General features: G+C 42.3%; 1 protein-coding gene across 1 annotated transcript in view; it reads left to right on the top strand.

Annotated features, from left to right (window-relative positions):
- The first annotated feature begins 10005 nt into the window (after nt 1-10005).
- Nucleotides 10006-15050, top strand: part of LONRF2 (LON peptidase N-terminal domain and ring finger 2) — a 45297-nt gene continuing 40252 nt past the window's right edge. The window contains exon 1 of the mRNA XM_081326469.1: nt 10006-11055. Within this exon, the coding sequence (XP_081182595.1) occupies nt 10278-11055 (778 nt within the window). The 5' untranslated portion in view covers nt 10006-10277. The remainder of the gene's footprint in view (nt 11056-15050) is intronic.

The raw sequence follows: 15050 nt of genomic DNA, 5'->3' as shown, positions 1-15050 counted from the left end.
AGCACTGAAGGCCTGGAGCAGCCAAGAAAGCGAAGGATCTTGATCTTCGCAGGGTGATTATTGAAGGCCTGGTGCCTAGGGAGACATGAGGCGGGGTGGGGAAGGAGGGAATAACCAGGGTGAATGTTGCAGAGCCAGTGCGGTTGTTCGTAAGGCCGAATGACTGCCATGGTGCTGCAATATTTCTAATTTTGGGACAAAAGCACTAGGGGGCGCTCATCACATAACTGAATGAGCATTATCTGAACGCTCGTAACTTGGGCATTACCTGTATATGTTGACGAATCACCAAAATTAACTGCTGCATTTGATGGATTCCTTCAACAAGTGAAATTGCTGCTTATTTTCTACCCTATGAGTCAAATCTAAATTTCAGACTGAACAGCAGTGTGTGAGCAAGAGATCACATTTAGGCTTTAAGGAAGTGAAAAGAAATTCTAAATGACAGCATCATATTAAAAAAAGTTTCTTCAGTATATATGAGTCATGCTTTTAGAGGGTAAACACAAATGAAAGCTATGCTAGTTCTCACAGAAGGTTAAAGTGATATAAGCAAAATGAAGTGACTACTCCAAAGAGAACTGAATATTTAAAAGTCAATCCTTTTATAGATAAGCAAGCTTGTTTAGTTAAATTATGACAGATATTGGTGGAACTGGAACACAAGTAATATCATACCAATTCCAGAGTTCTGGGCCTATTGCCTTTGATGGCATCCTTATGTCATTTAATTATGCCAATCCTGCTGCCATGGGTGATCAAAAGTGGGACCAGCAAGTTACATACAGTATACCCTAGTATTTCTGACGGCCTTGTAAAGTTGAATGCAACATAACAAAGATAAATTCTACCAGGGAATCCCATGCTGAACTGAGCATGGAACTTTAGTAAGAACTGTTGGACCTCATTATAGGTAATCCTCAACTTATGATCACCATCAGGACCAACATTTTTGTTGCTGATCAAGGCAGTTAAGTGAACTTAACACTCCCCTTTAAGAGTTAGCACTTACACTTGATTTCATGACTTCTTCTGTCACATTTAAGTGAATCCAATTTCCCAAGACTGCTTGTCGATGAGTCTTTCTTACTGTGCAAAGCTGCCTCTTTTATTACCTCTTTCTACTGGTATACCCCCCCACCACATATCATCTAATTCTAACTCTAAAAGTAACACACAAGTTAAGGGGGAAATGGCTGCATTTTCATATACTGTCAAAGCAAGAACATCCGATGTTAGCAGCGTGGACATTATGTATGCTCTGAGAGGCAAACAGGTTTGGCTATAATTTACAAGCATTTACTTCATACCTCTCCATAACTAGATACATTTCTTACCCATTTCTGATCAACTAAAAGTGGTCTCTGCTGTCATCTCTCTGTCATCACCTGATAAATCAGAGATGGGCAGCTCCTGGTTGTGTGCCACTTCTGGTTATCCAAAAAGTACATCAAATAGCCATAATGGCATGATTACTCATTAACTATGTATAGAAAACTAAATGTAATAAGTGTGTTAAGTCTTGAACACACTTATTAATGTTAAAAATAACTCCAAATTTAACAAATAGTGGGCTGAACATTAAATATTGAACATCTCTTTTCTGACCCTGGATCCTTGTGGTTTTTGACCATCAACTCTCCATTTCAAATACCAATAGATCTTGTTGATTTAAAAAAAAACTCGCCTTTTCTTGAGGTAAGTGAAACTTACACTCCTGTGATATTTGTATTCAAATTATACTGAATATTAAGTCAATACTTCATGATTCATATTCTGAACCAAAAAATGGTAAATAAAAAAAAATCCCCAAAATTTTAATCAAAAAAGATGAAAAGTACTTCATTCCATTTATTAAAAAACCAAGAACATTTTGCATTCACAGTGAGTTGCTACATGTAGGAGTGTCCTGGGACTGTATTATTTGCTGACTAATTATGAAGTGTTTACCTTTGCAGAGTAGACAAACAAGTCATTTAGGAGACAAACAAACAATTTACTCATATGTGCAGCTTCCTCCAACTAGATACCCACACAGGTATTCTGCTTTGGGAAGACAGGTGTTGCCCAAGCCATTTAGAAAGGCAGATCAACAATGCATGTTGCCATTGTTTTGCATTCATGATGCAAAAAACATGACGGATGATTGAAATTGAGTTCCAAGCAAAGAATCAAAACCATCTGCCCAACTCCAAACTCCAATTAATCCACTATCTTTCTAGTAACTTGATTTCAAAATTCCATGTTTTCACTGTTAAATGGTTCTTTTTTTTTGGCTTAGGCCGCAGGGGTCAGCAACCCGTGGCTTTGGAGCTGCATGCGGCCCTTTCAGCCTTCTACTGGGGTTCCAGTCCTCCTCCGCCATTTGCAGAGAGAGAGACAGAGATAAAGACAAGCACATGTGTTTCGCTTCCCTTCTCTCTCTCTCAGGGCTCCTGATTGGCCCTGCGCCCGGCTGCCCCGTCCCCTGGGAGAAGCGTGGCCAGGAAGTCCCTTTCCCGGGCTGGCCTCGTCCAAGGCACACGTGGCCGGGGAGCTGCGCGAGGCAGCCCCGGGATCCCCCCTGGGAGTGGCCCACTGGAGCCTCTGCTGAGCGGACCAGCCCTCCGGTAAGCTGCAGCCCCAAGGGAGCTCAGCCCCTGTGATCCCCAGCCAGTGCTACCATGGGCCCCGCTGGCCGGGAACACGCAAAGGAGTCCTGGCTGCCGCGAAGGTGATCAACCCACTCCTCTCCCGGAAGAGGTAAACAATTAGTTCCCAGTGCTGGGTTTTCCCCACATGCAGTGCTTACATTGGTGATGGAGACACAGCAAGGGAGGGAGAGAGGGAAAGAGAAGCTGCTCCCTCCCCAGCCCGCTTGCCTTTCCCTCGCTCCCCTCACCCGGGTCCCACTTCTTTGGCAGCACCTCCGCTCAGCGGGGCTCCTCCACCTCCCGCAGTCGGGATGCCACTGCCTCATCCGCAGGAGGTGAGCGAGAAAGTGTGCGAGGCCATCCTGGGAAGGACAAGCGGCAGAGAAGAAATGGGGATGGCCTTTTTAGCAGCAGCTCGGCCGTGGCATGCAGTCAGACTCGCTCACCAGGCTGCCAGCTCCGAGTGCTTAGCTAGCAGGCAGTCTGACTAACATGAAGGAGCTGCCCCGGATCCCAGGCTAGACATTGGGAGTGAGCCCTGCCTCCTCCATCCGCTGCCTCCGCTTGCCTTCAATGCCAGCATAACGCTGCTTTATCTGCATATTCTGATTGCAGCTATTTTGGCTACAGCCTAGGGACCTCGGCAAGATACAAAGCAGTTGGTTGGAACCCGCAAGAAGAGAGATCCAGAAAGTACGCAGCCTTAAGGCCACCCCCTCCCGCACAAGTGAGACAGATATGCTTTAGTTCCGCTGCTCTATTTGCTCCGTCTGCTGATCTTTTCTGTCTTGTGAAATGCAGCTGTCATGCAAAGTATGGATGTTAAGTTGTTGCAGGATCTCTCTATTGCTATGTCTGGCTGTGTCTTCAGCATGTGGTATGATTGCATCTGTTGATGATTTATCTGATACACACACACACACACACACACACACTGGGGACGCGGTGGCTCAGTGGGTTAGGACACTGAGCTTGTCGATCAGAAGATCGGCAGTTTGGCAGGTCGAATCCCGAGTGCCACGTAGCAGAGTGAGCGCCTGTTACTCGTCCCAGCTTCTGCCAACCTAGAAGTTTGAAAGCATGTAAAAATGCAAGTAGAAAAATACTACAGTGGGAAGGCAACAGTGTTGCGTACATATCGGACTTGGTAAATGTGTCATAAGGGGCAACTCCAAAATACTGATGTAGTGGAAAACTCTAATCATAAAATACTCATGTAGCAAAAGTTAGTGAGGATACATCTTGTTCTTCTTAGTCTCCTGAGAAATACCCTCTATCAAAGTATCTTACTTGGTGGTTGTTTTCTACAGCCTTCCACTGAAAGAAGTACAGCCTTTCATTTTTTAAAAAATGCCAGTGGGGGTTGTATAGGGCTCAGAAGAATACTTAAGCTATTTGATGACATGTTTTTAAAAAATAAAAAATTGTTGAAGAAAGTAATGCCCAGACCATCACTCTTTGAATACCTAGGACTTCCTCAGTTGTCTTTTCAATAAAGAGAATGTGCAACCACTCCAATTGCAGATGGTGGAAGACAGAATCAATAAGAAAACATTAAAAGAAAGCGCAGCATATCATGTCCAGTGCAGTGGAAACCATTCTTACAATAAAGTAAAATATAGGTAGTCTTCAACTTAAAGACAATTGAGCCCAAAATTTATGTTGTTAAGTGAGACATTTATTACGTTTGACCACATTTTACAACCTTTCTTGCCACAGTTGTTGAGTGAATCACTGCAGTTGATAAGTTAGTAACCCAGTTGTTAAGTGAATCTGGCTGCCCCATTGACTTTGCTTGTAAAGAAAGTCACAAAAGGTGATCACATGACCTTGGGAAACAGCAATGTTCATAAATATGAGCCAATTGCCAAGCATCTGAATTTTGATCACAAAATCATGGGGATGCTGCAAAAATCGTAACTCTGAAAAAACGGCCACAAGGCACATTTTTCAGAGGTGTTGTAACTTTCAATGGCCACTAAATGAACTGTTGTACGTGGAGGACTACCTGTAAAGTACCTTTATGTTGTCCTTCATCTCTGCAGTCTTGGGCCAATCTTGATAATTCCACTTTACCTCTTTCTTCACAGGCCTCTATATCAGTGTTCTCAAATCGTCCATCATATGATCGTCAAATCAAGTCCATCATATGGCACTCTGCAGTTTCCTCACTTTCACTGTCAAACCACTGGTTAAGTAGTGGCCCACTTACCTAAGCATCAAGTATGGTTCATTGAACTGTAGAAAGAATTACCCCCGAAGCAACTTAAACATTAAAATGGAATTTCATTGGACCGGAATGGTCAAGTGCATAGTTCAAAAGTCCCTGGTTCAAAGTTTATTTTAGCTGAGAATGTATTACCTAAATTTTCATAAGCCAAATACTCCAAGCTAGTATCCACCATAACACAAAATTAATACCATTCTAGATTTTGATGCTACAGTATAGCTACTGCAATAACATATATGACCTTTCATTATTCCATTTTAATGTTCTTTTTGTTCCAACTCAGTTTAAATCTATGCTTCCACCTGTTAGTCTAAAAACTACAGTATTTATTATTTGGATTCACCACTAGATGTCCCCAACAAACAATTCTTATTCAAACAAAATTGTAAATATCTTCTGACCAATTTGGCAGTTGTCTATTAAACTAATTATTCTGCAAAATTAAAGCCATACAGGATAATTTGGTAGTAGTGATAATATATGAAAAATCCTGGTCCCAGGTATCTTCATGGTCCAATGTTGTGAATAAATATATATGGTTGTATATACAAGCCAAATGTAATTTAACAGCAATAATATAATAAATGGCTGGAAATGACCGTGTATTTAAATCAATTAACTGTTAATGTGAAACAGAGGGAATATATTTTTTGTCTAGCTTAGAAAGTCTAGAGAATTTTTTATCATGTCATGAGGACTGTACTAGTAAATATATCAATTTTATTAGTTTCACAATGAAATTCTTTATGTGACTTGGTGAAAATGTTTGGGTGGATAAATGATAATACAGTATATTGTTTATTAAAAGAAAATCTGACGATTACTTTTCAATGCAAATGCACATTCTAGATAAGAAACGAGATGGCTGAAATTGTGATTGCATCTATGCAGGAAATTCTGCCAATATTACAGAAGCAATTTGCCTTTTACCAGGATGTTGTTGGGTTTTTTTCAATTTCCCAGCCTAAACATTTAACCTTTTCTGGGGGTTCCATTACAACAGGGTTTCCCAAACCTTGGCAACTTTAAAACTTGGGGACTTTAACTTCCAAAATTCTCCAGCCAGCCATGTAGAATTTTGTAAGTTGAACTTCAGATGTCTTAAAAAGTTTCAAAGGTTAGGAAACCCAGCATTATAACATTTAAAAAATTGTGCAAATAGAGGGCCAAAAACAAGTCTTCTAATTCCCCAAGAATTCTAACCTAGTTAAAATGTGTTTCCTTGATGGAATCACAAATTTTTTAAAAAAATAAATTTTATTATTTTTTATAGGTTAGGGATAAAATGGGGTCAGGATTGAGGTTTGGGTTAGGGTTGGGATTCTCCAGGTAACATTTTCAATATTTAGCAAACAGCATATTGTCTGGGTACATGTATTTAATTAACAGTAATATAGTTAATTATCATAAACAGTATGAATTAATCACTCAGTAGCCTTCTTACTAATATAGATTCAAAATTACATATCACATTCCTTTCTCTCTGACTCATTTTTCTATCCATTGGTAAAAGTTATCCCATGTTCTAAAGTTCTCTTTAATCTGTAAAGTCAATCTATTCATTTCTGCACATTCTAGAATTTTCTTAATTAGTACTTCTTCAGTTGGTAAGTTTTCATTTTTCCAATATTGGGCAAATATAATTCTTGCTGCTGTTAATACATGTAGTATTAGATTTCTGCAATCTTTCTCGTACTTGGCTCCTATTATTCCTAAGAAAATCAATTCTGATTTGAAGTCTATTTGTTTTTTAGTCATCTTCTCCAACCATAGATGTATTTTAGCCCAATACCTTTTTGCTTTAGGGCATGTCCACCAGATGTGGTAATAAGTACCTGGCCTTTGTTTGCATTTCCAATAATTGTTTGAAGTATTTTTAAACATTTTCACTAGTCTCACTGGTGTCATGTGCCATCTGTAAAACATTTTGTATAAGTTTTCTTTATATGGCACTGCTTTAGTTAATTTAATATTTCTTTCCCATAATTTTTGCCACTCTTCTAATTCTATAGTATATCCAAAATTCTTTGCCCATATTATCATTGTTTCTTTTACTTATTCTTCCTCCATCTTTAAATTTAACAGAAATCTATACTTTCTTGATCAACTTTTCATCTGTTTTTAACAGTATCTGATCAAATTCTGTCTGTTTTTTATAAAATCCCATTGTTTTCACATCTTTTTCATATTTCATTTGAATTTGCAAATATGGCCACCATGCTAAGTCAATACCTTGTTCTTGTAGGTCTTGTCTAGCTTTCAATTTTCCTTCATTATCCAAAATATCTTTATAAGTCACAACTTTATTGTAGTTAATTAAATTTGGGTAAGCAAAGGCTTCCATTGTTGAAAGCCATTCAGGTATGTTAATATAAATTTTTTCTTTTATTTTTTCCCATTCTAAAAAAAAGTGCATTTCTTATAAAATGGTTTTGAAAGTATCTATGTATTTTATTCTTTCCGCAACACAGAAAAGCATGCCAACCAATTTGTAGGCCATGCCCCTCTAGGTACAATAGTCTTTTATCTTTAAGCGTTATCCATTCTTTAAGCCAGGGGTGTCAAACTCAATTTCATTGAGGGCCGCATCAGCATTGTGCTTACCCTTGTGGGGCCGGGTGGGTGTGGCCAGGGTGGGCATGGCCTACTGGTTGGGTGTGGCTGGAGTGCGTGTGACCTACTGGGTGGGCGTGGCCAGCTCTACATTGTTCGCGTCAAGGGTGCCTATGGGGGCCTGGGCAGGAGTGAGACAGATCTGAGGGTCTCTGGCAGAAGGAATGGGACTGGGACAATTGCCAAGGCATGGTCCACTGGAGGAGCCTCACTGTTCCTCTCAGGCCATGCAGGGGGGGGGCTGGACAGTGGTGCGGAGGTCAAATGCCCAGCCCAGCCTTCAAGCACCCACAGCACTAAGCCCAGCCCCACTTCCCCAAGGGGGTGCCCAGCTGCTGTGCTTGCTCTCCTTAGCCAGGTTGCTCACGATGGGTACAAGGGCAATGTCAAGAGGGAGGCCCACTTCCTCTCCATGTGAGGAGACCTGGCTTTGTATCCAAAGCTTCCTTAGCAATAGGATGGGAGACCCCCCAGGATAGGCCAGGAGGGGACAAGGGGATGGTGAAAGGGCAGCAGGGCAGGACTAAGGCAGGACTTTCCACAGACTCTCCCTCTACTTCCTTCCTTCCTAAGTGTCATCCTTCATGAGGAATGAAGAAATGCACCATTGCCTGGAAGTGGCCAGCATATGGCCCTCTTCTCACAGTGCCGAGAGACTGAGCCAGGTGGCACAAATCTGAAGAGAAGCACAATGCTGCCCAGCCCCTAGCCTGCCTGAAGTAGGCAGGGCCATGTGCTGGCCACTTCCAGGCAATGGTGCATTTCTTCATTCCTCACAAAGGGTGATACCTCCCCAGCGTGCACCCAGGGGGCAATGCCGATGCGGCAGGGGCCGGTCCCTCACTGTTTCCAGATGGCCTTGTGGAGCTAACACTGAATGTATTTCAGCATAGATGACCACCACAAAATTGTACAATGGCTCCTGGCCAGCCTGGGCTGGGGCCAAGGCAGCAGGGGCCATTCCCTCACTGTTTCCAGGATGGCTTCGCGGGCCACATGAAACCACTTCGCGGGCCAGATCTGGCCCCTGGGCCTTGTGTTTGACATGTCTGCTTTAAGCCATGTTAAAATAGTTGCTTGGTAGTATAACCTCCAGTCCACTGTCTTTAGCTTCTTGTAACATTTTCACTTCAATGGAATCACAATTTCTGACAATTATAACAGATTCATGCAAACCATAAGCAGAGGCTTACAATATTCAAATTCTGTCTGTATTATGGAAGGACTGGAATTGATTAGCTATGATTATAACCATAAAAACATTTCCCTGAAACCCATGAAGTAACATGCTTACCCCAGAGGGTAAGCATGTTAGGTCCTCTGGCTATTTTACACTACCACTTTATTATCCTAGAGTCCTAGACTATAATGAACCATGCTTGTCAAATGCATCAAGTTTGACTATCCTAGCCCAGTCAATTTAAATTGTAATAAAATAAAAGTTGGAGGTTTACATTGATGACGACCCTGGATTTTGATCAATGCAAATGTGTCTAATTTTAGAAGCTACTATTCAACACTCAGGTTTATAACAAATATAAAAAATTAATTCTTTTAATACTGAAGGGGGAGAATAAGTTCTTGCATAAAAGAATTATAGAATACCCATGTAGTTTTTCTCTGCGAATATAATGCAAGCCATTCTTATGAAAAGGTAAAAAAAAGGATTAAGCATAGATTAATAAATTTGAATAAGATGTTTTGTTTATCTTGACAGTGCAAATTTTTGAACTCTGTATTTTGCACGCTATGATTTATGATTCAACAAACCAGGCCACAATGATGTACTTAACACATTGTGTAAATTCTTATAAATTGTCATTTTTTGTTCACTTCCTGCTAGAAAGTAATCTAGACTAGATTAGGGGTAATCCATCGTGTTGAATTATTCGTAGAGGATCTCATCTCTCATTAGGTTCGATTTTTATGAAAACTGAACGGGTCCCGCTCCCATCCGACAAACGGAGAGCAAACAGTCAGCTGTGCCTGATAACGTTGCAGCATTCGCTTCCCTCGGACGTTGCAAGGGAAGGCGAAACAAGTTTGCCTAATACCCGTTTTCTCCAAATTTTTTAAAAAAAGCAAGATGCGCAAAACGTGTCTATCAAAATACGCCACATTTACACCCAATGGTTGAAAAGGAAGTTCTAAGCACTTGGTAACTAAGACCGCCCCGTGGAGCTCTTTCTAAATAGATGTCACCTACCCAACTCGGCGAAAGATCACACTGAGCCGCCCTACGGTTGAAGTAAGAGGAAGCCCGGCCAGAAAGCTATGGTTATCTGGGCTTCCCTTCCAGGAAGCCTTTAAACGGCGGGCCGACCTCTCTCCGGCCACGCACGTGCGCTGCGGCTGGCGGAGGGCATGTGCGCCGGGCTCACCAGGCTGGAGACTGGGCGGGCTCAGTAGGGCGGTGCTGCCCTCCGCCGGGGAGGATGAGTTATACAACGGCTCGGAGTTGCATAAGCGCCCGAGCCCAGAAATAGTCGCGGTGGCCTGCTCGGGTGGCTCCAGGCAGGGAGCGCGCGCCGTCCGATTCTCCTCCCCCTGACCCTGCTGCCGTTTCCACCACCGGGGACCGCCCGAAGCAGGGCTGGGGGCGCTCCTGAGTGACCCGGCCCTCTAGCGCGAGGGTCCGAGGCCGGGCCGAGCCGTTGGCGGAGGCGATGGAAGGCTACGGTGGGACGATTCCCCGCGCCGCCTGCTTTCGCGGAGCCTGAGTTGGACCATGGAGCCGTAGCAGCCGCAACCCCCCGCTGCTGCCACAGCCGCCACACCCACTTGGCTTCTTGGCGGCGATAATGGAGCTGGGGCCGGACACCGGGCAGCCGGCGCAACAGTATGCCCACCATCCCCAGGCCCTGTCTGGCGGCGGTCCCTGCCCGGAGATGCTGCAAGTGGCCGAGGAGGCTTTCCGAGGCGGACAGTTTGCACTGGCGGCCGAAATCTTGAGCTCGCAGCTGGCCGAGCTGCCGCACCCCGAGCGGGGCCTGTGCCTCCGCCAAGGGGACGCGCTGGCCCGCGCGGGGCGCATGGCCGAAGCGTTGGACTCGTACAGCGTCGCCGCTAGATTAGCCCGCTTGCGGCCCGAGGAGTTACGCGAGCTGACCGAGAGTTTCGCCCTTCTCGTCCGCGACAAGGAGCTGCGGCTGCCTCCCTGGCAGGGCCCTGGGAGCGGCGGCGGGGGCGCCCCGGAGGCGGCTGACCCGCTGGGGGACCCCGCTTGCTGCCGCCCTCCGGAGCCGCTCTGCTGCCCTTCGTGCCTGCGTCTCCTCCACGAGCCGGTGACTCTGCACTGCGGGCACACCCACTGCAAGCGCTGCGCCCGGAGCGGCGGCGGGCAGTGTGTCCGCTGCCCGCTCCGGCGTCCCATCTCCGCCTGTGCCTCTTCCGCGGCCCCGAGCACGGCCGGCCAAGCCCCCGCCGACCTCCGCGTCAACGTGGTGCTGGGCAGCTTGCTAGAAAAATGGTTCCCGGCCGAGAACAGAGCGCGCCGGTTGTGCGCCGAAGGGGATGCCTTGCGAGAGAAGCAAGATCTGGCGGCCGCTTTGGAGAAGTACAACCAGGCCCTTGAACTCGGTGAGTGCCCGTTCGCCTCTCCCCCATTCATATCGTACTCGTCTTGCTGATTTCCCTCGGTCGCCTGTATCAAGCCAGTTTTAGAAAAGATTAGCGTGACATTTAAACCTCAGTCCTGTAACGGTCATAAGCCGACTTTTTGGTTCACAAAGAACGGAAGGGGTGGTGGTGAAAAAATAGGCCGACTTGTATTATTGTTTGCTGTTAGGTAGGAAACAGGTTAGTAGGGGAGGAAACCTGTGACTGTAATCAGTCTCTCAGAGTGAGCTAGTATAACTTCTTAGCAATAACCGTATCTTGGCACACACCACACTTGCAGAGTGTTAACAAAGTTGTTCTATTTTTTTATTTGAGAGTCTGTAGTTTGATGTTGTGTTTCAGACATAATACAGTCCTTAGAAGTATGCTATACGTTTGACTATTCTGTGCAGCTCTCTGTTAACTGCTGTAACCTAATAGAAAACCCAAACTTAGTTTAGATCACTTTTCCTGCAATACAGGCTTGTGTGATGAATAAAGCATCAGATAAATACGTTTGGAATGCAGTCCTGTTTAGAAGTGTGACACAGATCTGAAAATGTAACATTCATTCCATCACATTTCAGAATTCAATGACATTGGTAGTATTGTTAAAAATTTGAATAGGAGAAGGGGTGAATGTGATCTTTTAATTATTACATTTGCTGAATTATCATAAGAGCCAGCATAAACTGATTTGCATTCTTCCACATACATCATAGAAACAGCCAGAGTTTCCTAGTTATGCAAACAACTCTCTTTAGTCTGACAATTGCAATTGTAGAATGATTCCTTGTTAAATATAGTGTAAGAAATGTACTACTTCAAAACTGACATGAACTTGTGTGATATTTACATTGAAATCTTAGTGTAAGTTGTTACATTTCTTGGTGTAAGTGGCAGCAAGATATTCTGGGTCTCATATGTGAATTAGATGTGAGTTAGTAAGAAATAATTCTAGTTGTCTCTTACATAAAAATAGACAATTCTAGTTGTCTCTTATATAAAACATTAAAACAGTGAAACAGCACTGTGGAAAAGTTAGTATATTGGAAACGGGAATGACGTAGCACTCTCTTTTCATAGCTTTTTACCTAACATCTTTCTCCTGCCAACTAGTAATAGCCTATCTGATTTTCATTATCTGTGGTTCCATTAGTCATAGAAGTAGCTGGAAATGAGTGTCACAAGTATGGGTATCAGGGAGGGGGAGGAATTATGAAATGTGCACAATGATATCACATAAGTGCCACAACTTACATACATGCATCAAATATTGAGTGCAAGGATTTAAGCATGGCATATGTATTATGATATCATTGTAATGTACTGTGTTGTCATTTTACCACCACTGAAATTTGCTGCAGATGCTGCTGGGCCCCCTTCCTTTGGGGCAGAATTCCTAGAACAGCATTCTGTTAACAGATATCCTCCAGATACATTGCACACATCACTAGATGAATGATCATGCTAATGAAGAACATGGGAATTACAATCAAAAATATCTGGGGACCAGCAGGTGTGAAATACCTGCGTTAAACTGTGTGTGTCCCTGTGTTAAGAAGTAACTTCATTGCCAGTCTTCTTAATTCAGACTAAAACATCTAAGAATTTCCTCAACATTTCTTACAATTTGGTTGCAACAGAATTTGTCAACATTTTTATTATATGCAAAAGGCTAGTATATTTAATTATAAATTCAGTTCAGATAACTTAAGACTTGAAACAATGAGTATAGAATTGCAGCTGACAAAAATCAAATAATTTTCACCATTTTCACCATTGCAACACAATAGGAAAGAGAAGAACTGTAATATAGTCTATACTGCAAAATATAGACACTTTGAATATTTTGGTCTTGAATGCTGCTTATGAGATTTGATGTAGGCTTCTTATACAATCAAGTCACTAAATTTTACAGGTCAGTCTAACCTTTGAAATGCAAGCAGAGAAAAACACTTAGTTTTCTGATATGCTGTTCTAACTGAGCTCTTCCTGGCTAACTAAACAGACTAGGGAAGAGTCTTATATAGAAAGAGTCATGCTTGTTTTTTCTGTCTGCTGTTTTTGTTCTTCCCAGTAGACAGAAATGTATTAGCTACTTTAATTGAACTGTTATTTTCCATTAGTTTCCAAATAGTTGTATCATTGTAGAATACGTGTGCATTTTGGAAAACTTAAGTATTTCATGACTTATGTTGTTCACCTCAAGAAAAGTTTAGATCTTTGTAACATGAACATCAAAATTATCTTTGTAAATTTAATAGGCAACATAGTTTAATTGTTTTATATAGGAATTTTCCCTCTGACATTGCTAATAAAAAGCTTTTCCACAGTCATACTGGAAAAAGCATTTAGAACAGGCAATGTCAAACTCGCGATCTAATGGGACTTTTTCTCCATTGCTGGCAATGGGGTTGGCGCGGTTTCAGTGTGACACATCCGGCCTGCGGGCCAGCAGTTTGTCATGCTGGATTTAGAACAATGTTAAGATTTTTTCAGTTTTGTAATTTGACAAGAAATATATGAATAAAGTTTTGGGGGGAAAAACTTGATTAAAATGCTACAACCTGTGAAATTATGTTATCTCCTCCCTTTTCCCAAATACACAGTGAGGGTGCCCCTTTTTGATGAATGGTTCTTATATTTATCTTCAAAACCATAAACAGGTTAGGATGATTTTATGACGAATATAGGTCATTAAATTTAAATGCTATTTTGGCAAAACTGATATGCATGCAATTACCAAGGAACACTTTTAAAAGTGAAGTGTTAGGTGAATATAAATATAATTCTGAAAAACCCAGTCATTTGATATCAGTGGGTTTTTTTATCTTACCTGCAAAAAGTATGGAGTTTGAACTATTTTTAGTGATTAAATGCTTATGATACAAGAAAGATGAAGTTGCCAGAAAGTTGTTGCCAAATGTTAGAGCCAAGTTGCAGCTCTGCTCAGCCAGATGTGAAGCCAGTCCTAATTCTTTGATTTGTTTTTCTCATCCTAGTATTCGTAACATCTATTTCCAGATATGGCTAGGCAGGATTAGAGAATTTATTCCAAACATGGCCATCCCAGAAACTTCATAAGTTCTTCTAGAAGACACACATGCTTCCTGTACCAGGAGAGTGCTGCAAAGTTTTGCCCCTGATTGCCCAGGATAGTTCTCTCAAGCTAAGGAGACCTTTGATTTTATTGGGGTAGCTGCCATTTTTTTACCATATTTTGCAAACACTCCAGTCTAAAACCCCACAGTACTGTAGAATTGGGTGATAGGTATTTATCTATGTCATTGCCTTTCAGTGCAATTTATGTTTCAGATCATCTCCTTTCTTGCAATCATGTCATGTTGCCTCCAGATTCCCTCCAGTTGGAACTTTACCAGACCTTGCTGACACGGTTGCTGGTGCCAAAGATATACATTGCTGTTGTTACTTAGGATGTACCCATAGCATCTTTTCTTAAAAATAAAATGGTTGGGATTATAATGTGTTGGTGGGATTTCCCCCCCCTTCTTAATATTTCTTTATGCTTAGATTTGTGAGGCTGTGTTTCCAAAGTAGATAACTCATGAAGACTGCTCAGATCCTTCAGTGGAATTTTCTATTTATATATGTGGGACAGAGAAAGGTATCAGGGATCAGGTTGGATACCCATACTTCATTTTGAGTTAAAGAAAAGCACAGATGTAGCTGCCTGTTTATGGTGAAGTAGTGATTTGTAGATTCTCCCTGCCTCAATTTTAGGCTACCAGGTATCTGATATAAACTCCAGAGCTTCTTTGGCACAATGGTTGCTTATTAGATGAACAAAAGTATACTTATCTCAGAATTACAAATGGAGCTGATTGTCAGTGGCAGGGATTTCTTTTAAAATACTAAATAAGCTACAAATAAACGTTTACACAGAAGTGGAGATATTGCAGAGCTGCTTCTCATTTGATTACTTGAAAGAATATAGTCTTAGATGTCTAAGCAAT

This window comes from Vipera berus (genome assembly GCF_964194415.1).
Source record: "Vipera berus genome assembly, chromosome: 4".
NCBI classification, from domain to species: Eukaryota; Metazoa; Chordata; class Lepidosauria; order Squamata; family Viperidae; genus Vipera; species Vipera berus.
Note: the sequence above shows the minus strand (reverse complement) of the source record. Positions and strands in the feature narration are given on the sequence as shown.